The 22,764-nt window shown below is 51.7% G+C and overlaps 1 protein-coding gene across 1 annotated transcript; it reads right to left on the bottom strand.

Moving 5' to 3' along the window:
* Positions 1 to 14,247: 14,247 nt before the first annotated feature.
* LOC144173185 (uncharacterized) lies at positions 14,248 to 22,492 on the bottom strand. Its single transcript, XM_077701692.1, has 2 exons — positions 21,950 to 22,492; positions 14,248 to 15,633 (listed from the first exon to the last, which is right to left on the bottom strand). The coding sequence occupies exons 1-2, from the start codon at positions 22,490 to 22,492 to the stop codon at positions 14,248 to 14,250; spliced, it is 1,929 nt and encodes a 642-aa protein (XP_077557818.1).
* Between the last annotated feature and the right edge of the window lie 272 nt (positions 22,493 to 22,764).

Below are 22,764 nucleotides of genomic sequence, written 5' to 3'. Positions count from 1 at the left end.
AGCCGCAAGAAAAGCAACGACGCCTTCCCGTCCCCCCCCCCCCCTCCCTTTTATTCGTTCTTGGCGAAAATTTACGAGCACATTTGCTCAACTTATTTCTTATGAAACAGCAGGGGTCATAATTTTTTTATCCCTACAACTGCATTCGCGAGCATCCCGCAATATTCCTGTCCCAAGTATTGGATCTTCCAAGCTTCCCTCCAGATTTTCGTTTACTTTCAGACAGGAATAACCAGAAAAAAAAGGGGGGCAGGCTTTCCTGCACTTTCGCGGTTGAAAGCACTTGTACTGCTGAACGCCTTGCTTGTGTTGTCAGCTTCAGCAATACGCTCTCTTCGAGGAACCCACCGTTTTAATTTATCGCGCACATAATTCCCTCTTATACCTGTGCTACACGGCCGTTTCAAATGCCTTCCGAAGGCCTTTGAACCAATTGTCTATCGAGTGTCCCATTGTAAATACACAGGGCGCACTAGAAGGTGAGCGTTCTACTACCAATCGAAAGTTGCCGTGTAGCACAGGTATTAGTCGCTTCACAGGTATGCTTACTTCCTCCCCTCATGATCTTGCGTTTTCATTCTTACATGTGCCACGGTGCAGAGCATGTCCACAATTTTCAAAGTGGAAAGGAAGGACTAAGTCATGATTTTACGAGAAGAGAGAGAGAGAGAGAGAGATTTATATATATATATATATATATATATATATATATAGAGAGAGAGAGAGAGAGAGAGAGAGAGATTTATATATATATATATATATATATATATATATATATATATATATATATATATATATATATATATATATATAGAGAGAGAGAGAGAGAGAGAGAGAGAGAGAGATTTATATATATATATATACAGTCGAACACGGATATATCGAACTCCAACGGGATCGCGAAATAGTTCGATATATGAAAAATTCGATATAAAAATATGGGCTCTGAGACCTCACCTATGGCGGACGATCACTTATCGACCGTCGCATTCAAGAATGACAACTTATTCCGCACTCACGACGCAACAGGACGCTTTATTTCCGTGAAAAAAAAATCGCTGATCTTGGCCTGCTTAGTCGTCCTGGAAATGAAATTAAAGACGCTGGTCTCGATCTTCTCGAGGCTGCACAGCTAGAAAAATCCAGCAGTACGCTGCGCCTTCGCACACCATGCACAACACGCACGCAAAAGAACAGCGCGTACGTACCACAAGAACTTTGAAGGTAACAATTCCAAGGCTCTCTGAACGGACTCCAAAAAAGCGCTCGCGATGGTCATCTCCGAGGGAAACAGTGATCTCCAAAAGGTGCGGGACAACTCGCCAAACAGCAGCAACAGCAGCAAAATGCGAAAGAAGGAGGATGCCGTCAGCGCCTTCGTTCCCTCTTCCCTTTCCCGAGACGACATCGGGGAAGACAGACCCAGAGAGAGAGAAAAAAAAAACTCTTTTTCGGCAATCCGGGAACGTATGCAGCCGAAAAAAAAAAAAAGGGACGTGCGCAGTCGGGGCATCCCTACCTCGCGCTGTCACATTTTCTGAGCGTTCGGGCTTGTGTGCCTAGAGAGATTAAGCATACCGGGCTCCGTCCGCTAACGCTACGGCGGCCGGTAGCGGGGCCCGACTGGGCAAGGGCAAATTCGTTCCGGTATGGGGGAATTAGTTCCGCGAGCCAGTCTTCTCCATGCCCGCGCATTCCTCCACATCCTCCTCAACCTCAATCGGGGGTGCAGCGACCGCCGAAGAGCACCTTCCAGCTCGCGCGGCGTTCGATATACCCAATCTCGGGGAAAATACGGTTCGATATAAACGTACGAATTCCTATACTTTTACACAGAATTTTCAAGGGGATAATTTATGAGTTCGATATAGACAATAATTCGATATACCCGTGTTCGATATATCCGTGTTCGACTGTATATATATATACATATATATATATATATATATATATATATATATATATATATATATATATATATAGAGAGAGAGAGAGAGAGAGAGAGAGAGAGAGAGACGTTTATTGAGTCCTGTGTTTTAGCGGTGCGTGGTGGCCGCCGTTTGAAGTCTGGCGGCGACGCTGGCAGCTCTTGTGGACAGGGACGGTATTCTCGCGTTTGTCCGTTTTGCGTCCGTTTTATTGTGACCTACTTCCACTTGTAGGTGGGCTTGGGATTTACTTTTGCGCAACTGCTCTTGTAAACACATTTTGAACGACTAAACATATTTTAAACTGTATTTTATGTGTTTATTGTTCCGCCAGCGAACCAACAAGAAGCCGACTAAAAATCGTCTGCTCCTAATCGGCTGCTCCGTCAAGCCGCCGCTCATAGCTCCGCCGTGCTTGCATGGCGTCACATCCGAGGGTTCGCTTTTAGGCAGTCAGGGCTTGCTCAAAACGGACACTTTTGAAACAGACACAAAAGGGACAAACACCAGAATACCGCCACAAAAGTGTTTGCACTTCCAGGTCCGATCTGCACAGCGCACGCTCCCACTGCTCATAACTATTTACATACGGGAAGGCATGATTTTACGAATATTGTGGGACAAAACTGATGCTAGCAGCGCTCAGGAAAATGGTTCCTAATGGTACAACAACACCCCATCCTTCCGCTCCACTGTATTTTTTCTCTTGAAGGTTAAACGGATCGACTTGCGTACGCCCGAGGTCTTGCAATCCGGGCACCGCTAAGGGATGACGACCGGACAGACCATCCTCTCATTTTTTCAGTGACATTTCGCAGCACTACAGGCTATCCCGATGCACTTGACCGCCAGGAGCTGACGCGCTGTCAAAGGAACAAGAAGTGACCCTCCATCAACAAAACAAACACTTCCCACACCCCACGAGACTACACGCCACCCACCTCACACTCTATACCTGCCTGTGAAATTACTGCGGTCAGCGCACTACTCTATATGACATGACCTGGGAGTGCCAGAACAACCCAGGCTTGACGACGATTTCCAGTCCTACCGATACGAGCAGTGGGAAAGGGAACTTGCCAGCTCTGACCCGAATAGGCAAATGTGGCTGACCGAAAGGGCGAAGGCGGCGGGTAGAATCAACGGAGTCCTTCAAGACTAAGGACCCCGCCCACCTACCACCTCTTCGAATAAAGTTTTTCCACCTCTTCGTTCTTTTCCTTCTTGTTGAATTGACCCTGCAACACTTTCGATAAACGTTTTAACTCTTTCCTTCGTGTCTGGAAGCGCTGCGAAAGCTACAGTTCTCACCAGCACGGAGAGACACTGCGTGATTTGCTCGTCGCACCAGATACGCCTTCCATTTCTGCTCTGTTTTTGTGGCTTTATTTTTAAAGTTGCTATCGAAAAGCGTTCACTGCTGCAACTAAAGGAAAACCGGCCAACAGCCGCTACATGGCCTCAGTGACGTAATTCGGGCCGTCGAAGAACGTCAAGACCGGGATAGAGAGAAAAATCTTTTGAGCGAGCTTACAAGTTACTTGATGAGCATAAGCAGTAATTTTGGGCTGACGTACTTTGCGACACCCTAATCTAAGTACTGGGTGTGTTGGGTAACTACATTCTTCAAGCATTTAGGATTTGAAAAAAAAACTTGAAAAAAGTGTTGTAGGGCCTTTGCATTTTCGTGGGCTATCATTATTGCGCTACTCACTCGAGATATCGCTTGCGTGCGTAGGGGACGTAAATAGCCCCGGAACACTACGCATTGTGTGCAGGAAGTTCTGCGTATAACCCGTTCGATTCTCTAGGGCGAAGGATCATCGCAATGATTTCCAGTGCCGCCTACCCTGTGTCGGCGAGTTCATTCCCTACCCTGAAATTTTCTTCGTTCGTTTTTCCCCCATGTCTACTTTTGCGTCCAGTTTCACCCGTTGGTAAACGAACTGTTACGTGTGTAATTCGTCAGTTTTCTTCCTTGCTGTGCCCCGTTATATGCCATGCTCGATCTTATTTCCTTCTCCTAATTTAAGCCAGAATACCTCTCGCGTTAGTTTTCTTTATAATTCACGCTTCCTACCCTTAACAGTGACACGAATCGAGCTACTTGCAGCGGTGGCTCAGTGGCTAAGGCGTTTCGCTGCTGAGCACTAGGTCGCGGGTTCGATTCCCGGCCACGGTGGCTGCTTTCCTGATAGAGGCAAAAAGCAAGAACGCCGCCGTGTGTAAGAGATTTCAGCGCACGCTAAAGAACCCCAGGTGGTCAAAATTAATCCGGAGCCCCCCACTACGGCGTGCCTCATCGCCTGCGTTGCGTCGGCGCGTTAAACCCAACAGGAATCGAGCTCCCTTCCATGGCCCCTGAGAGTGATTCAAATCATATGTCCAGGTTTTCCTTAAGATTGTCAAAGTTTTGTTAGTCATTGCATTTTATAACGCAATTAACTTTGGCCACCTCGTATAAAGAGATCACTTCGTTTCTTCTTGTATTCTTAGGTAAACACGAAGCAGCTTGACAAATAAATAAAAAAATAACCAAAGCCGCCCAGAACACTTGCATGGCTTTCGTAAGCGGGTGTATTTGCTATCTTCCCGGCATTTTTTTTTGTATCTTGTTTCGCCTCGTCCCTTTAGAATATGCGCATCAGAACTGTATTGATTATGATTCTGCGTTGCCTCACAAACGCTTCGTATTCCAAAGGGAAGGCTCGTAAATCCGATTTTCTTCAATCGGATTAAGATGTTTTCCTCACTGAGACTTCCAAGGTGTCCCATATTTGCATTTCTGTGAGCTGCAGACACGAGCCGCTCACAGAACTTCCAGTGAATCCCGACTCGCGTATATATACTTTTGCGTTATTCCGTTGCAGGGCAGACAGCCAGTAACGCATATTTTTTCCAGCAACAAGGTAAGTCTATTTCTCCGTCGTTTGGAGCCCATTTCGAAATATCCTCGGTGCGCACGCTTTTCTGCAAACTGTTAAGGATGTCAGACAGTCAACTTTGCCGCCACGAGCGTAGTCGCATAAATGGTAAATGGCTGCCTCAGAGAGAGAGAGAGAGAGAGAGAGAGAGAGAGAGAGAGAGAGAGAGAGAGAGAGAGAGAGAGAGTAAACTTTATTTCGAAGAATATCAGTGATGATGCATCTTGAAAGCGATTCTGGTGGTTAGATCGCGTTGATGGCAGCGTGAATTGAACAGCGACCTCGGCAGCCCTAGCGACCAAGCGGGCCTGTAGGTCCGAGTCCGAGCTGCGCAGCGCGGCCTCCCACCGTTCCTCGGATGGTATTTCGGGAAAGGGTTTTTTTGGGGGGGCAAGCCCAGATATTATGGGATAGTGTGGCATGACCGCCACATAAGCAGCAAGTCGAAGTAGGGTACAGAGTTGGGTGGATGTGCGTCAGGACGGCTGAAAAAAAGGGATTCTAATTTTGTCCAGTCCCTGAACAATGAGCTCGGAATCGCCAATGCGGTGCGCATTATAAGGTGGGACACCGACAAAAAAATTATGCTGGAAACATACTTGCAACACCATGAGGCTTTACCAAAGGTTTCACAAATATGTGTGATCAATTTCTGCGTCTAAAATTAACTTCAAGCAAAATTGCGAACTTGATCAAGCCATACGCTTGGTGGAGGTACGATGCGCACAACACAAGGAAGTGTGCTCTTTAGGTTCACAAACGGCAACACCCTGAGAGTCACTCGGTATGGGCAGAGCAGTGTAAAGAACACTTCGTGCAAAGCGGAGTGTTAAATCTCCCGCTGGGTACGCGCCATTCATCATCATCATCATCATCACGGAGAGAGACCGCGCGAGTAAAGTGATCGTCCCTGCGAAGGGCAGCCATGGCCCAGGTCTCGCTTCTCTCGTTCTTCCGTTAACATTTTTGGTGCCGTTAAGCCCGGGAGAATGAACACGTGCGGCGAAGGAGACCATGCGACGTCCCCTCCGGCTTGAGGTTCGTAGAACCCCGTGATTTGACTACTGTTGACCGCCGTTGCCCCGCCCTCAGCCGGAGGTCGCCATGGCTGGCCCTGTCCGTCCACCTACGACAGACCGGAACCTCCAACGGGACGCAAATACGCACCGTCGCGTCCAGGGTACCACGCTTTGGAGCAACTGTACGTCCCCCGAGTACCAAGCTGGTGATGACCTGGACGCCCTGCGTTCGTTGAGGAAGGTTCTGCGCGTTGCTATTACAAGGCTGCTAAAGGCAGCGACTGAGCTCCGACAAGATCCCTCACCGTCTGCGTTGGACTTGCAGTTGGCTATACACGAGCTGGAACAGAAGGACACTGAACTTAACAAGCTGAACGAGGCGATAGGTGAGCGTCTCGAAGGAGACGATTTTGAACATGATTTTTACGACGTAATGCAATATCAGGAAAGGATATGCGGGGCCCTCAGTCGGTTGCGGTCGACCTTGAGCGACCTGCGGGCACCCGGCATTAAATGTACCGGCAAGGGCACCTCACCCTATCCAGACGACCCTTCCCACGTCGACTCGCGTACGTCGACCTCGCGAGTAGTTCTGCCGAAGTTGATCGCGACGGTCCACAGCCACCTTGACGTTCCCGATACTGACAACGCGCAGAAGCTGGATACGACGATGTTCACGTCTACCACGCTGTCTGCAATGTCTACTTCTGATGGCATGAGACCAGGACGTTCATTGGACTACAACGGCTCTAGGTCGGCGATGGAAGCAAATCCAGTTCCACCCAACGCGACGTGTGACGAGAGGAGCTTCTGGGCCCAAACAGAACGAGAGAAGACAATCAAGACTAATTTTTCTGGAAACGTCTCTCAAGTCTCCGTACAGGATCAAGCCGTCGTTGTACCGCACGATTCAGCATTTCAAAATGCCAAAGACGAGGATGAGCGCGAAAGCATGCAAGTGGGAGCCAGCTACGAGACAGCGTCGAGCGTCCCAACGGAAGACGAACGTGGAGAACACGAGATTATGCCTGCCGCAGGCCGAGACGACGCCGTTGCTTCCTTCCAAGCAGACGACCAAAACCGTGGAGATGCCAAGGACCTTAAAGAGAAGGCAGAACTACCACCGTGTGAAATCGAATGTATCTTCGTTTCGGACACAGTGAAGAGCGAACGCCTACCGGAAGTAATGAAAAGACGACCAGCTCTAGTCGACAAAATGTTGGTAAAGGTTGTACCCAGCCACGAATATGAGTTGCTCCATCTCAGAGAAGCTGGGAAAGGCGAGAAACCCTATCCAGTCACGTCTGCCGCGTGCGAGGAGGCAGCAAGGCATGGTGGAGTACCTTCCGAACCATACATCAAGCTTGTAAGAAGCGCAAAAACGACCTCGTCAGGAGTGGGAAAACAAACAGAAGGCAAGCACAAGGCCGGCAGGAGAACACTACTAGATTCCCTGCACCACAGTAGCTATTTCACCCACATTTTTGGACTTGTACGACTTCGACTTCGCCACAAGAACTGCACGGCGAAAGAACTGCAACCTTCTGAGGCAGCTGCACACACAGTCTGGTTGTCGTCCGAATTACCTTGGCGTCCCTTGGCGGTCGTGAGGTCTGCACGACGGCGCAAGCACCGGTGGAAACGAAAGTGTGAATAGCATTCCCCGACCGTGTCACAAAGATTGACCTTGTGGACTGAAAAAAACAAAATGTTAGGACTGCGGATTTATTGTGCACCTATCGATTATCTCGGGCGCGGGAGGATGTTAAATCTCCCGCTGGGTACGCGCCATTCATCATCATCATCATCATGGAGAGAGACCGCGCGAGTAAAGTGATCGTCCCTGCGAAGGGCAGCCATGGCCCAGGTCTCGCTTCTCTCGTTCTTCCGTTAACACGGAGTCTTAATTTTAAGGCGCCCACGCTGCGCATGCCCTTGAACTGCCTGCGAAGCTTGCTGCTCGTAGCGCGAACAGGGAGGGCGCTGCGATCGAACGGGGTGCGGACGCACCTCACGTGGGCTCCCGCTATTTCATCGATTATTGCAGTGCCAATTAGTCAATACCGTGGATTCTTCATTACCAACGTGACCGGTACCACTCCTGGACTCGACTGATACCAGTTTGGACCAAGTGGTACGAGAATTTCCCGACTTACGGGGGATTTTCTCTGCGGCAGCGTGGCTCCCGGGCTAAGCCTACTCTAGGCCTGGCACGAGAACGGCCGCTGGCCGTGCTGGCCCGCGGCCGCTGGCCTAATGCCGGTCGACTTCGTTGCCACCGAACCGACAGCCATGGCAACTGAGATGGACATGGGCTTAGAGCCCGACCAAGGAGAAGAGGGGACACCGCAAGTTCAGCTCGATCGTTTCGCCGGTCGAACAACTGTCACCGTCCAAGGCGAGGACTTGTCGCCGACCGACATCGCCGGGTGGACGACACCGGGAAGACAACTACAGCAGCGTGCGGCGATGAAGCAGCCAGCCACCGGTGAGTCCGCCGCCAAGGTACCAAAATCTACTACCAGCAAAGCCCAGTTCGCTAGGCGGGTCAACGCAGCTTGACGAGAGTAGCTCGCATGCCAACCAACATCCCGGGCGGCGAGACCAAGATCATTGTGCGACCGCGCGGAGGCCTTAATACGGGCAGGATAGAAACCCCAGTACTCATGTCGGCCATCATGGCGGCCACAGGGATCCCAAAAGAATTAGCGATGGAAGACACAATATGCGCGAATGTAGCGCAAAATATTATCGTGGTGAGCACCCCGGACGAGCAGCGAGAGGCGCGATACCTCCAGCTCCGTGCGCTTCACTTCGGAGGGCAGGTCCATGAAGTGAGCGTTTACCGCGCGGCCCCGGACAACACAGTAAAGGGAGTGATCAGAAATATCTCGACCAAAGACACCGAAGAGGAAATCAAGGCCAATGTCGTAAACCACCGCAACCCGACTGCGCTAGAAGCGCATAGAATCGGTAATTCAACCACAGTGGCCATCTTATTCAGCGGGACAACAGTACCCACAACCATCAAATATGGCGCCGTGCTTGTCCGGTGCAGCCTCTACAGGCAGCACTATGAGATCTGCCGGCAGTGTGGAAAGGTGGGCCACCGCACGGATGTCTGTCCGCAGCCGAACGCACGGGTGTGATTCGCATGTGGCAAACCAAATCCCGGCGGAAACCACGATGGACAATGTAAGCCACACTGCAAACTATGTGGAGGGTCACACCCAACCGGCTCGCCGGGGTGCTCAAACAGATATAAGACGCCATACTTGGTAAAGAAAAGGCAGCGAGAACGCAAAGAGATGACGTCACCAAGCAGAAGCAGAATTCCCACAAAGGATGCTGCGAGCTTCCCGCCGCTGAGTCAACAACGCGGGCGCAGAGAGTAGCGTGGGCCGATATTGCCAAGGCGCCTGCAGTCCGATCGAGGTCCAAAACGCCGCGCAAGGAGCGGGAGAGATCGACGCAGCGATCAGACACAATGTGGTCGTCGGTGTCCCGCGAGGAATTCACGGCGCTGTGAGCCGAGAACGCACAGCTACCGCAACAGCTGGCAGAAATCACAAGACTGCTACACGCCCAGCAGCAGCAACGGCAACCATCACAACCTCCACAACCACCGTCACTGCCACGGCTGCAGGAACCACCGCCGCCGCCGCTGCCGGCACCACAACAACAGAAGCAGCCCCCACCAATATTCCCGAAGGGAGAAGCGCAAGCCCCGCAACCCTACAAGCCCGCCAGCCCGCAATCCCCCGAAGCAATCATGTCGGAAGGGGAAGAAGAGGTAATCGCAGACCCAAGATCGAGGGGCGCGACGCCCGAGCCCCAGCCCAAACGGAGAGCAGTTGAGATGGCTCGTCTTCGCCGCACCACGGAGAGGCTGGACAGGCTCATGGAAGACGCAGCGCACGAACCGCCGGTTGCGCAAGAAAGTGGCGGTACTAAATCAGGCCTTAGAGAAATACAGCTGAGAACTGTGTGCCCAACAGTGGCACGCCGTCTGCAACGAGGCGGACGGGCAAATGCACAAAGGGAGAACCTGGAACCTGCTCCGGCACCTCCTGGACGAAACCGGGACCAAGGGCCATCAACAACATCGGCTAGCCCAGACGATGCACACGACCGTCCGAGCGTTGGGCGAGCGCGAAACGCGCAGAAGAATTAATGCAAGATATTTGCCAAGTACCCCGAGCGAACGGCACAGAGAGTACGGAGGAGCGGACAACCCGTTGTTGGACAGAGATGTCGAAGAGTGGGAAGTTCGCGCGGTGCTGCAGACGCTGAACTGCAAGTCGGCAGCGGGCCCGGACCGCGTTACAAACAAGACTCTGCGAAACCTGAGTGACGGTGCCATCGCGGCCCTGACAAAGTATTACAACAAGTGTTGGCGAACGGGCGAGCTGCCCCCACAGTGGAAGACGGCCCGCACGGTGTTAATCCCCAAGCCAGGAAAGCCGCCAAGCATTGAGAACCTGCGCCCGATCTCCCTCACTTCGTGTGTAGGGAAGGTTCTGGAACATGTTCTAATGGATAGATGGCAGCGTTACCTAGAGGCAGAAGGGCTGTACCCCAATACCATGCTGGGGTTCCGGGAGAGGCTCAGCACACAAGACGCCATGCTATTAAGTGCAATGCACTTCTTAAGCGACCCTGAACCTGCGTCCACCGGCGATGTCCGCGCACGTGGAGATGGGCGCGCGCAGCCTGGCCGCTGACATAGCACATACCCATGTGGGGGATTGGCCAGGAATCTCCTCGTCTTCCTTGGCAACGGGGGGAGATGGGTGCGCGCTGCCTGGCCGCTGACATGGCACATACCCACGTGGGGGATTGGCCAAGAATCGGGCGTGAGAAGGGCTAATGCACCTGCTTAAAGGAGTACTGACACGAAATTTCAAAGCTGAGATCCGCTCTAGCAATCAAGTACAACGACAACACAAATAGGTGTCTGTGAATAAATGCATCTTTCTTTCTTTGTAGTTGTGTGTGTGTGTGTGGGATCTTTCTTTCGCGAACATTACCGAACCGCGCAAATTCAACTCGTGCATTCGCACTTTCACATTCTTCCCCTCGGGAAAATGCGGGGAATTTTTTACTACAGCATGAGGTGCTCGAAGTGAAGGCCCCCACCCGCGACAACAGGGCGGTGCTGGGCCTCGACCTACAAAGCGCCTTTGACAAGGTGCGCCATTCTGCCATCCTGGCGCAGGTATCGAAGCTGGGCATGGGCAGGCGCTCTTACAATTGCATCAAGGACTTCCTGTCGGAGAGGAAGGTGAAAATCCAGGCCGGAGAATTGGAACTACCGCTAAAGAAGCTTGGCAGCGTAGGGACACCCCAGGGCTCGGTGATCTCGCCGCTGCTATTCAACCTCGTAATGATCGGGGTGGCCAACCGGCTCACGGAGATCCCACAAGTCCGCCATACCATCTACGCGGACGATATCACCCTGTGGGTCTCCGGGGGCAGTGACGGCCACATCGAGGAGGCATTACAGAGCGCGGTGAACGCCATCGAGTCACACTTGGAGTACTCCGGCCTGACATGCTCCCCGCAGAAGTCCGAGCTCCTAGTGATCCCCCCGCCGGGCGCGTACCGAAAACGTGCGGCGGCGGACTCTGTGGCGATCACAATACGGTCGAAGAACGGCACGATCGTACCCAAGGTGAGCGCGCTCCGCGTCCTCGGGATGACGTTGGAAAGCAGCCGGTGCAACGGCGCCACAGCAGACCGCCTCGTCACCAAACTCGGGACGGCCACTCGCCTCATCAAGCGGGTGGCAACGCGACACCAAGGGATGAAGGAAGCCAGCCTGCTCCGGCTGGTCCAGTCATTCGCGGTCAGCCATGTAACCTACATCGGAGCGTACCATTACTGGAAGACGCAAGAACGGAACAAGATCGATGCGGCCATCCGGAAAACGTATAAGGCGGCGCTGGGACTCCTGAACAGTACCAGCACGGAGCAACTCCTGGCACTCGGAGTGCACAACACGCTCGATGAAATCAGCGAGGTCCAGCGCACGGCCCAGCTCGAACGTCTTACAACCACACGAACCGGTCGTACCATTCTCGCACGGCTGGGTTTCGCGGACCGCGCGGCCCGTCAAGCCGACTCGAAGGAACTGCCAGAAGGTGTCCTACGGAGACTCCGGATCATCCCGGTGCCCCGGAACGTGCACCCGGAGCACAACAGAGCCCGGAGAACTGCTAGGGCCCAGGCCCTCACGGAGTTGTACGCCGGGGACACCGGCGCCCTCTTCGTGGACGCAGCGGAGTACACCGACAGACCCGGAGCCTACGTCGCGGTGGCGGTGCGAGCCACCAGCGGGGAGGTGTACAGTGCTTGCAGTGTACGCGTACCGTCGGCACGGCACGCGGAAGAGACCGCAATTGCCCTGGCCCTCACGGACCCCGGATGCACGACAGTGTTGAGTGACTCCCGCTCGGCGATTGTGAATTACACGCGTAATAGCGTCGGTGCTAGTGCTGTGAACGTGCGGTGCAGTGCAGTGAACAAAGCGGTGTCGGCCACATACTTGCGGTGGTTCCCGGCGCACACGGACACACGGGAAGGCAATGACAAATACAAGGGCGGTCACCCCAACCGAAACGAGACGGCGGACGCCGCCGCGCGCGCGCTCACCAACCGCGCGGCGGCCCCTTCCACCTCCCCCGACTCTCCAGCGGAGCGGCGGCGACCGAGCGAAGACAGCATTCACCAGGAACCTCTCGTCGAATACACCGAGATCCTGAGATGGTACCGGCAATGCCCTCGGACCAGGCCACCACCACACCCGAAGCTATCAAGAAAGGAGGCAGTGCTCTACCGCCAGATCCAGACCAACTCGATGATCACGCCGGCGCTGGCGCGACACGTGTGCCCGGACGCTTATGAGAGCGCCTTGTGCAGTGTGTGCGCGGTTACGAACGCAACTTTGACTCACATTCTGTGGGACTGTACTCGCAATCCGGTGGAGGCGGCGGCGCAGGAGCGGCTGCCGGACAATATTGGAAACGCGATTGCATCGCCGGACTACGCGGTGCAGTTACAAGCCGTCCAGCAGCTCGAGGCAGCCCTTGCCAGGCAGAAGCGTGGGCAGGCGATAGCGGAGGGTCCGAGGGGACTTCTCCGGAGACCCGCCGCGCGCCGAACCGGCGGACGCCGGCAGGGCACAGCCTTGAAGACGTGAGCGGCCACGTCGGAGAGTAGGCTGGCTCCGCGGAGCCCTTGCTTGCTCTCTCTGCAGGAGACTATCCAGTAAAGTTGTTTCTCTCTCTCTCTCTCTCTCTCTAGCGCGAACAACACGCACTAACCGCTTTCCCCAGCCCTCACAGAGCGCAAAAGCCGCAATTTGGACTTCGATCCGACGAAGGTGGAGGGAATGGAGGGTAGGTGGGAGGGGGCAGGTGGCGAAGGAAGGGATGGGAGAGAAAGGGTTGAAAGGAATTAGGTTCGGCCACACACATTTGTCACACAACAGGAAGGCTAATCACATCACATCGACAGTCATCCGAGGTTGGTTCTGCCGAATTGTTTATTGCCTTTGTAGTGCGTATTCTTGTTTTTAGATTTACCAAATTTCTTCGTAAATTATTCATTTTAGTACACGCCAGCTTTTTTCATTTTTGTACCCGAAGCCATATTACGAAACTGAGTTGTTCTATCGCCACGTTGCCTTTTCTGTTGGTTTTGTAGAATTCATTAGGTTTCCACTAGAGTATGCAATGAAATTAAATGCATGAATACAAGCATTTGAACTAAATTTCATTCAAAGTAGTACTGCTTATTTCTTTTAGACGTACTCCTGTACCTGCTGGACGCTTTGTCAACCGGAGCAATTCTTAATCCTTACTTGTAAAAGTCTACGTACAACTCCCCTCGATGATGCACGCTAACTGGTACACATTAAAACACGGCCGATGTTGGCGGCCGCGTCATGAAAATACGTTGCGTCTAGACACCGCCGCCTAGCAAACGAATTAGTGTTGAATGGGAAGATCGAGGACCCGTGATCCGGCTGCAGCGATGAGTGCAAACACTGAAGTGCGACCTTTTTGGCCTGTTTTATTTTACACAATGCTATGAGAGCGCCACCAAGAAAAGAAAACACACACACACACACGGAGGGAAGGGGGGAAGGGGGGGAAGGGGGGGGGGGAGAGAGTCATACCCTGTCAGCTATAACTCCTTGGCTGTGTTTTTTTTTTTTTTTTTTTGTCCCTGAACCAGTCCCTAAACGCTCCCAAACAAGGACAGCAGCCCACCCACCAACAACTCTGCAGTGCTGAACATTGAGAGTAGAGACCAACAATCGCTTTAGACAGTTCCATCTCGGAGGCCAACTTGGTGGAACGCACAAGGCCATTACTTTTTCTTCTTTGCCCTGAGGAAACGCGGAAGCAGCTTAATCTTCTTTCTCTTGGACTTCTTCGTGGGACTGGCGTCCTCGTCGACCATCTGCCCGCCACTCTCGGCCGTCTCGCTCGTGGCCTGGACGTGCTTGGAAGTCTGTGACTTCTTGCTCTCGGTGCGGGCCAGCTGCGGCTGGCTGCCCCCAGCACTGCCTGAAGGGAGCGCCGGGTTGTTGAAGACCGTCACCTCGACCAGCTCGGCCTTAACGAGTGGAGACATCCGGAAGACATCCTTGTCGTCGCCGCTTGACTGCGGACGGAAGTCGCGCAGAGACGTCTGACTCGCCTTCTCGCCGCACAGGTTGCTTTTCACTGGACTCCAGCTTGGCGAACCCCAGACCTCTTTTTCTTCGGAGCGCACGCGGTCGGCGTTGGAAACGAGCTTGGACACCGATTCGCGCTGGCTCAGGCTCCAGCTGGTGGTCCCTTCCTGGTGTACGAACGAAGTCGTCTCCTGCAGAAGCGGTGTCCGCCAGCCAGCCGACGACGACCTCATGTACCCCTCGTTCAGGTATTGCGGCTGGGAGTCCTTGGGTGTGGAGCCGACCAGGGACAGCCGGCTGGCAGAAGACAGCTGCGATGGGCCTCCACTTATTACGGGGCTGTTACCGCGTGTAGAGGTGGGATCGGCCGACGACGTCATGGCGGAGCTAGCACCTCCCACGGCCCCTGATGACCCGCTCGACTCGGTCGAATGGAGGATTCCCAAGGCATTAGCGGCTTGGGCCTCTGGAGAACTGCTCACTATCTCAACGCTGCCTTGTTTTCCCTTTGATGCAATGTTGCTCTGTTTCTGCTCCTTGGACGGCTTTGATTGAGCTCCACTTATATCGCCGCCTTTGGTGGCGTTGGCGGCGTTGTCCGCCTTGGACTTGTTAAGCACGCCGTAAGCATTGTGCGCCTCCAGGATGTTACGCTCGATGTTTTTGACGACTTTGGTATATTCTGGCGCCTCGGCGATTCCTCTCGCTTTCGAAAACGGCATTGGATCAGACAAGGAATCTTCGTCCAGGAGGCCGGCGTTTGACTCTGCATCCTCGCTCTTCTCGCTGGAGAACTCCTTGACCACAGCCTTGTCGTCGCTCCGGCTGAAGATGTTCCAGAGAAGCCGGCGCTTCTTTTTTCCCGGCGCGGCCGGTTCCACCGGCTCCTCCATTTTGATTGTGACTGAGCGCGGCTCCAGAGCGGTGCCCGGCTCCCTCGTGGTCACAAGCTCTTCGTTCACGATGCACTCGATGGTGTCTACGTCGTCGCTCACCCTGTGGAATTCCTCGTACGTCGTCCTGACCACGCGGCTCTCGTAGCAGCCGTACGCCTGGTGGCAGCTCACCCTGGTCTCCTGCAAGGAAAGCTAAAATGATTGTTGCCAGCTTGAATACAAACAAGGCGAGTTCAGTACGTTTCTTTAATGTTGTGTTTCATCGTTATATCTGTTAAGCCAATGCATTGCATTAAAGGGACATCGACGTGATTTGTAAATATTGCGGGATTACTTGGGCAAATCGTAGTCTGGAGTTTATAGGTCACGTTTCGACCACTCTCGCTGCGTTTACGCGACTTTATTTAGTGTAAAAATTAATTCGAAAATACCGTCCTTCTCTCTGCGTCCTCCTTGCCGATTTTTATGACGTTTCGCGTGACGTCAAAAGAAGACGGCTTGGCTTGATCGCGCTACTGCACGGCTCGCCAACCGTCCGAGGGAATCAGTCGGCCTAACCTTTAGAGTAGCCGACCGTTTTTTTTTTTTTTTTTTGGACTCCGAAAATTCAGATTTGGTGAATATTCTGGACTTTTCCGAGAAACCGCCAGTTGTCCCATAGGAGCAATGTATAAGCCAAAAGTTCGATTTTCCGGACAAAATTTTCAGCGGCAGAGGCACGATGCGACTCCAGAGTCCAGGATGCCGCCATTTTGAATCCTAAGCAACCTGTCTAGCTTCGGATTGGATGTGGAGTGGCTTGACTACAGTCGAGGTAACAACAAACTTTGATCTTGGGGCCCTATTCTCGACTGCACAAATTGCCGGCATTTCGCCCATGTTTTTTTGCGTAAGCACGACGTAAGCAATCAGTGACGTGCTGCACCTATAGCTATGACGACATGCAGTGTAATTTGACGAGTCACTCATAAAGATCGCTACCAAGGTATCACATATTGTGCAAGAAAGATATAAAAACACTTGGCATATACTATAAAAATTAAGACGGTAGCTGAGGCTGACAAGAAAAACACATTTCTGGAGGTCAAATTTGGCGTCAACACCACAAGGCGATCGAGTAACGTTGATCCAAAAGCGAGCGAAAGGCGGATGTCGAGCTAAAGAAGATCACACAATTTTTTTACCGTATCTATTTATTTATTTCAATCGTTTTTTTTAACATAGCTGGGCTCTCTGCTTCAATGCAAGCTTTGTTGCGTTATCACCTTCCCTGCCGCCACCGCCGCCACGCCATCGTCTGCTGCTATGTTACATGTTTATGGCGTGATCACAGAAAAACACGGCCGCGACCATCGCTTCTATGACACATAAGAGCAGCGAAGCGCTACGCCTGATAACCGCGGAGCGCACCGATGTCGCCGATTCACTCATTCTTCAAGCTCGACTGCAATCAGCGCTGTAATGAACTAAATAATCACTTTTCATTGTTATTTTTCTCTTGAGTTCGATCATGTGACCCAACAGCTTACTAGGACAAGTATGGACAAATGCCATGCATTGGGTTCTCTTTGGCATGGAGAGGCTTGTACTGCCCTCTTATGTTGCGGTTACGCCAAACAAATAATTTTTATTTCATTGCCAAACATAAAAGCAAAATACTGCATGTTATTTGTATGTTCCATGATCGCTGACTTGGAAGCAGTTGAAGCTATAGTTTGTTTCGGTAGGAAACATGCTTTAAACAGCGCGCATGCGAAACTGCGCCTGCTGCAAATTGCCGCACATTTCGCGGCGCCGTAAGCCGGGGCAATATTGTGCCCTATTTTGCTTGTATTTTGCGACAAAAACAGCCGCCATTTTCAAGCTGTTACGTAACATTACGTCACTTTTACGCAGCTGAAGTTGCCAATGCATGACGTAATCGTTCCCGCCAACTGTTTAAATTACGTCACGCCTTCTCAGCCAATCACAGAGGGGGTGTGTATTACAAGCAGTATTGTTGTTGAATAGCAAAGACAGGCTTACGTTATCATGTCCACCGCATTTTGTCTGGTTTTTCATTGCCAGCCAAGAATTATGCGCCTTTAGTAACGAGAAATAAGGCAAACTTTAGAACTGGTGTCCGTAGACGACATGAAACGTCAAAATGACGACAGCACAAACAACCGCTTTGTCAACCGGAAGCACGTGACCAAAATTGAAAGCCAATCAGAAAAGACTTCCGGAAAATTGCCTGAATTGCCGGCAATTTGTGCAGTCGAGAATAGGGCCCTTGGAGGCCATAATTTTGCAGTAGTCTGCGCCGGAAGCAACTCTGAAAGCCGGAAACGAGTCATAGGTGGCCAGTTTTTTTAACATCACTTTTTTTAGGCACCAGGTGACGCTGACTTATAAGCCACATCATCATCAGGTTTGTCCTGTGTCGCGCGTCGTGCCCGTTGTTCTTTTATTGATCGGTAGCCATTATGTTGATTGTGGTTAACGGGGTTCACCCCATCGCCTGTACAATGTACGTATTATCACAAGGATTGGGTTCAATTCTATCTAATTGAAATAAAGTTCGTTCTTGTGACTTGCGGGTTTCTCGGACTGCTCTTTTATATTCGGACTAATTTTCGTCCCCCTCCAGATCCGACAAATTGGTCGGCTACTGTAGTCGGCCGGCCTCTGGCGGGTTGTCGCAATTCGTCCGCTCAGTTGAAACCGAGCCACGACACGTTTGTGCCTGGAAGAAGGTGCCTTCAGTTTGTTAGTTTGTAGACTGTATCAAGCTCTAACTCCAAGTCGCTCCACACAAGCGCACATACGACGCTTCACTGACTGATACCCTGATAGAAAAATATAAAGCCAAATAAAAGGCGAAGCAGAGTCAGCGAAGTTGGAATTAAAATGAACCGAACGTTTTATCTTACACCGTAAAACCAAGGTGTGGGAAGCACTTTTTCCGCTGGGCGAACTAGCACAGGGGTCAGCAGCACGACCACACACCTGCGAACGCTTTTACGCCTAATGAATGCAGTAGCTAGAGACGAGATATTTGTGGAAACTTGGATACACTTACCGCACGAACGCTATTCAAGAAATAAGCATCTAAGCTTCTTAGAATGCTAAAGCAAATAAAAATGTAAACTGGCTATACATTATATACTCTATTTTCACCCCTGGCAGCTCTGGCTTATGGCCGAGTAGTCTGGAGCACTTGGTATGTTGTTTTGCGATTCGCAAGTTCGAATACCAGATAGCGCAGGTTTTGTTTAAGTTGTTTTTGTAGCGTAAGCTACACCGGCCGATGTTGAGCAGTTTCGCGTGGACCATGAAGGACCGTGCTGCGCAATCGCGAGGAGCATTGGATTGGATTGGATTAGATTGGATTTCGATTGGATTGGATTGGATTGGATTGGATTGGATTAAATTGGATTAAATTGGATTGTATTGGAGTAGGGGTTATAGAGAATTGGGTCTGCATATTCGCCGGTCTGCGCATTCTAGAGTAGTGACGTCATAGTTGTGCGCCTCCGTTGCGCAGTAGCCAAGCCTGACGCTGCGCCGGAGCCGCTTGATAGCCATTTCGCGTGGCTCCTGGAGAGCCATGCTGCGCATGCGCGAGGAGCAGTGACTGGACCGGACCGGACCGGACTGGGTTGGATTTCTGAACCTTAGCTCACGATACGTATATCCTGGCATAGCCGAGCTAAGCCATTGCTGTTTTTTGTGTGTGTTTGCACAATGGTTTCTATACTGAATTCGCCATTTTTGCGCTGTGCGCAATGGTGTCTATACTGAAGTCACTATTTTTGCGCTGTAACGTGCATTGCCGCACGAGCGAGTTCGGAGAACGCGAGCGGACTGACAATGACGCGCTGGCGAGTTCTCGTTGGCGTGGTGTTGCCATAAGCACCGACTGCTTCACTTCACTCCACTTTATTTCCTTAAAGACCCCCGAGGGGGTATTACATAAGGGTCTAGGAGAACTCGTCAAAAGTGAACTCGTCGCAGCCAACTCGTCATAGGTGAATTTGTCACATAGGGCAAGTCGTCATAGGCCATCTCGCACTAGGGAAACTCGTAACCTAGGGCAACTGGACACTCGGCCAACTCGTCACAATTTACGTTTTTCGTCTATCATGTTCAAATGAAAGAGTACAGAAGCTTGTATATTTCTCATCTTATGCGTAAACATTCTTACACTCCTCCTTCAATTCACCACCCTTAATGTTTCCTTTGTCGCCTTCGAGGAACGCGCCAGCCAGACAGCGTATCTTATTATTTTGTGCAGCTAATTACGTGAGCCTTTTATATTAGATTTCGTTTGCCCGTTCTTTTTTTTTTTCTAATACATTTTTTTAAATTTTTGGTAATTAAGTGACGGCGTTGTATTGGGATTGCGATTTCGTTCTGTGTTTACGCTTTTTAGTATTTTGATCTTTTGTTTTCATGCCTGCTGACAAACGATGATTGTCAAGCTGGGTAACTTTCATTTTGTTAGTCTTGATATCACCTGAAAGTCAAGGCTGGACTTAAAAGTTGACCCCCCCCCCCGCACACACACACGCTTACACAAAAAAGTGTGACGAATATTTTTTAGAAGGAGAAGACAAGCAAAAAAGAAACCGGAAGCTGTGCTGAAACCAAAAAGCCAATTTCAATCAACACCTTATTTCAACCAGCCCTATTTATAGATATATACACAAGCAGGCAAAAAGCTTCAAAATATAACGCAAAAAAAAAGAAAAGAAAACGCAAAAGAAAGAAAAAGTCGACCCCCCCCCCCTCCACAGAAAAAGAGTGACGAATATTTTTTGGAAGGAGAAGAAAAAAATAAACCTGAAAAGAAACCCCTTACCCAGTAAAAAAAATGTGAATTTTTTTTCGCAACAAGAAGGGAAATAAGAAGGGGACAGAGGAACATGTTTTAAAATAGAAAAACCATTTCAACCACCGCCTGCAAACTAACAAAAGCAGGGGACCCCCCGAACTCTGAAGAGGTCAACCTGGGAGTAATTATAAGATTAGAAGCCACTAACTTCCTCTCCCCATTTCTTCGACATCGGCCAAAAATGGAACCGTGAGACGACTTTTCCTAGCACGAAAAGGTCAGTGCTACCACTTTTCCTAGTACGGGATCGCCTAGAACGAGATGCCCTCTTTGACCAGTTTCCCTATGACCAGTTTTCCTAGGACGAGTTGGCTGCGACGAGTGGGCCGGTTCCCATTACATAAGGGGTGGGAACCGTCCCTAATTAGCCGACCCTTGACCTGGTGCGAGCACTCCTCTTACGATGCGGGCACGAGCCAAGGAAACTCCAAAGGTGGGGGAAAAGCGCACCGCATTCGGCCGCCTTCGGAGAGTGCGGAGGGCGTTCATCCACTGCGTACGCCTGGGCTAGTGATTGTTACGATTCCAAACCGTGCTGGTAGGCTTAGCTGGCGCATTTACCAGCCGACAACATGGCAGAAGTGCGGTATGTCCAATTATTGAGATGTCGAGAATGACCAGCCAACGATAACGTCGGATGCCAAGCATGTTGTTTCACAGAACCGAAACCAAAACTGGTTTGAATTCTCATCTTGGGCACCGTCCAACCACGTATGGACGTCACTACTTTAGTTGGTGCCGCCGCCGCAGACCGCGAATGGTAGATTTTCTTCTTTAGGGCTATATATGAAATAGGTACCGCCTTATGGACCAGATAAACGATGAAAACGATGTTTATTTGAGCCAGTCTAGGCAGTGCAAGCACAAACAGGAGCTTGACAAATTCACCTCAGTGTCCCTTTAAATATTTCAAAAGTCTCAACATTCATACGGCCGTTAACATGAATACGTTCACACGAACAGACGTTAACATGTATACGTTTACACAAACAGGCAAGAGGTAACCGACCGGCGCGTTCGCACGCAGCTTTAAGTTACCGCAGTGTGGAGAACCGGTTCCGTGCGGTACCTGGAACACCTGCGCATGCGTACAGCCAGTTTTACCGCCTTTGCGCGCGCACAGTGGCGCATGTCGCCTTCCGGGTACCGTACCGGAATTGGTGCTTTTCGCTGTTACAACTCCCTTGTGTCGAAATGCGGTGTCGAGATATAAGACGCCAAAATAGATGACGTCAGGAACTCTCATTCACTGCTCTTCAAATTGCCCTTGTACGACCTTGCGCCATCATGGCGTCTAAGGCTTCAAGGCTGTCTTCATATAATGGACCTACACTAAGGTGTTAGCGCTGCATAGATCGAGTCCTGATTTAAACGTTTCACCGGCTATCATATTATTTTCGATCTTTCGCCTGTTTAACATTGATCCATTCATGCTGTCGCGCACAAGCACGTATGCCGCGCTACGATGTTTCGGGTTTCACCTTACAATGTGCAGCGGTCGTCTTTTTGATTCTGGTGAAACAGGAAGGTGCCGGTCCACGACTCCTCATAATAAGAGCAGTACATCTCTGCCGTTAGGCGCGAGCCTTCCTCTGAAGCCGAGCGAAGCTGAGCACGCACCTGCTCGCACTCATTGCGGCTCTCGAGCGTGTCGGCGGACGCGTTCCTCGGCGCTCCTCCCGTGGGCACCAGCGGCAGGAAGCCGTCCGGCAGGCGGTCCGCGTTGCGCGCGGGCGCCGAGTGCGCGGGCCAGGTGTCGTCGGCGACGCCGCGCAGCCTGGGAGACGAGAAGGAGCTGCGCAGCGTCGTCTTGGCCCGGGTGCAGAGCCACGGGTCGGAGCGGGTGACGACGGACGGCGAGGGCGGGTACACGGCCGAGCGCTCCTCTACGAACACGGGCTCGTGCGTCTCGAGCCGGGGCTCGCAGAGGCGCGAGTAGGGCACCAGCGGCTCCCAGGGGCCCTCGGGCCGGTAGAAGGCCATGGCGAAGGTGGACACCACCAGGCCCATGATGATTACCAGGAAGTACATGGCGTTCGTGGTGATGGCCAGGGTGACGGAGATGGCCGCGAACACCAGGAAGGTCCCCATCCAGATGACCACGGACATCAGCACCACCCGTAGGTTGAGCCGGTATTTGGGCGGCGGCGTTATCTCGTCCATGGCTGCCGCCGCCCGCACGCTGAGGGCAGCCCAGAGCCCCGCCTCCTCAGGCCGGTATGGCCACCTTACGAACTGCGAGGGAACGCGCTGCGTGACCCCAGCAGGGAACACGCACACCGGGACATGCCCGTTTCCAGCGCTGGATTGGCGAAAAGGACACAATGGCAATCCAGTCAGAAAATTCAACCTCAGTGTCTACTCTGCGTCCTGGTTTCGGTGGCGTAGGTCTTTCTCTGTATTCGACACCTGAGAAGTGATTTAAACGTATCTGG

The sequence above is a fragment of the Haemaphysalis longicornis genome, unplaced genomic scaffold (genome assembly GCF_048455015.1).
Source record: "Haemaphysalis longicornis isolate Haplotype H1 unplaced genomic scaffold, Haemaphysalis longicornis Haplotype H1 scaffold_3, whole genome shotgun sequence".
In the NCBI taxonomy this organism is placed as follows: Eukaryota; Metazoa; Arthropoda; class Arachnida; order Ixodida; family Ixodidae; genus Haemaphysalis; species Haemaphysalis longicornis.
Note: the sequence above shows the minus strand (reverse complement) of the source record. Positions and strands in the feature narration are given on the sequence as shown.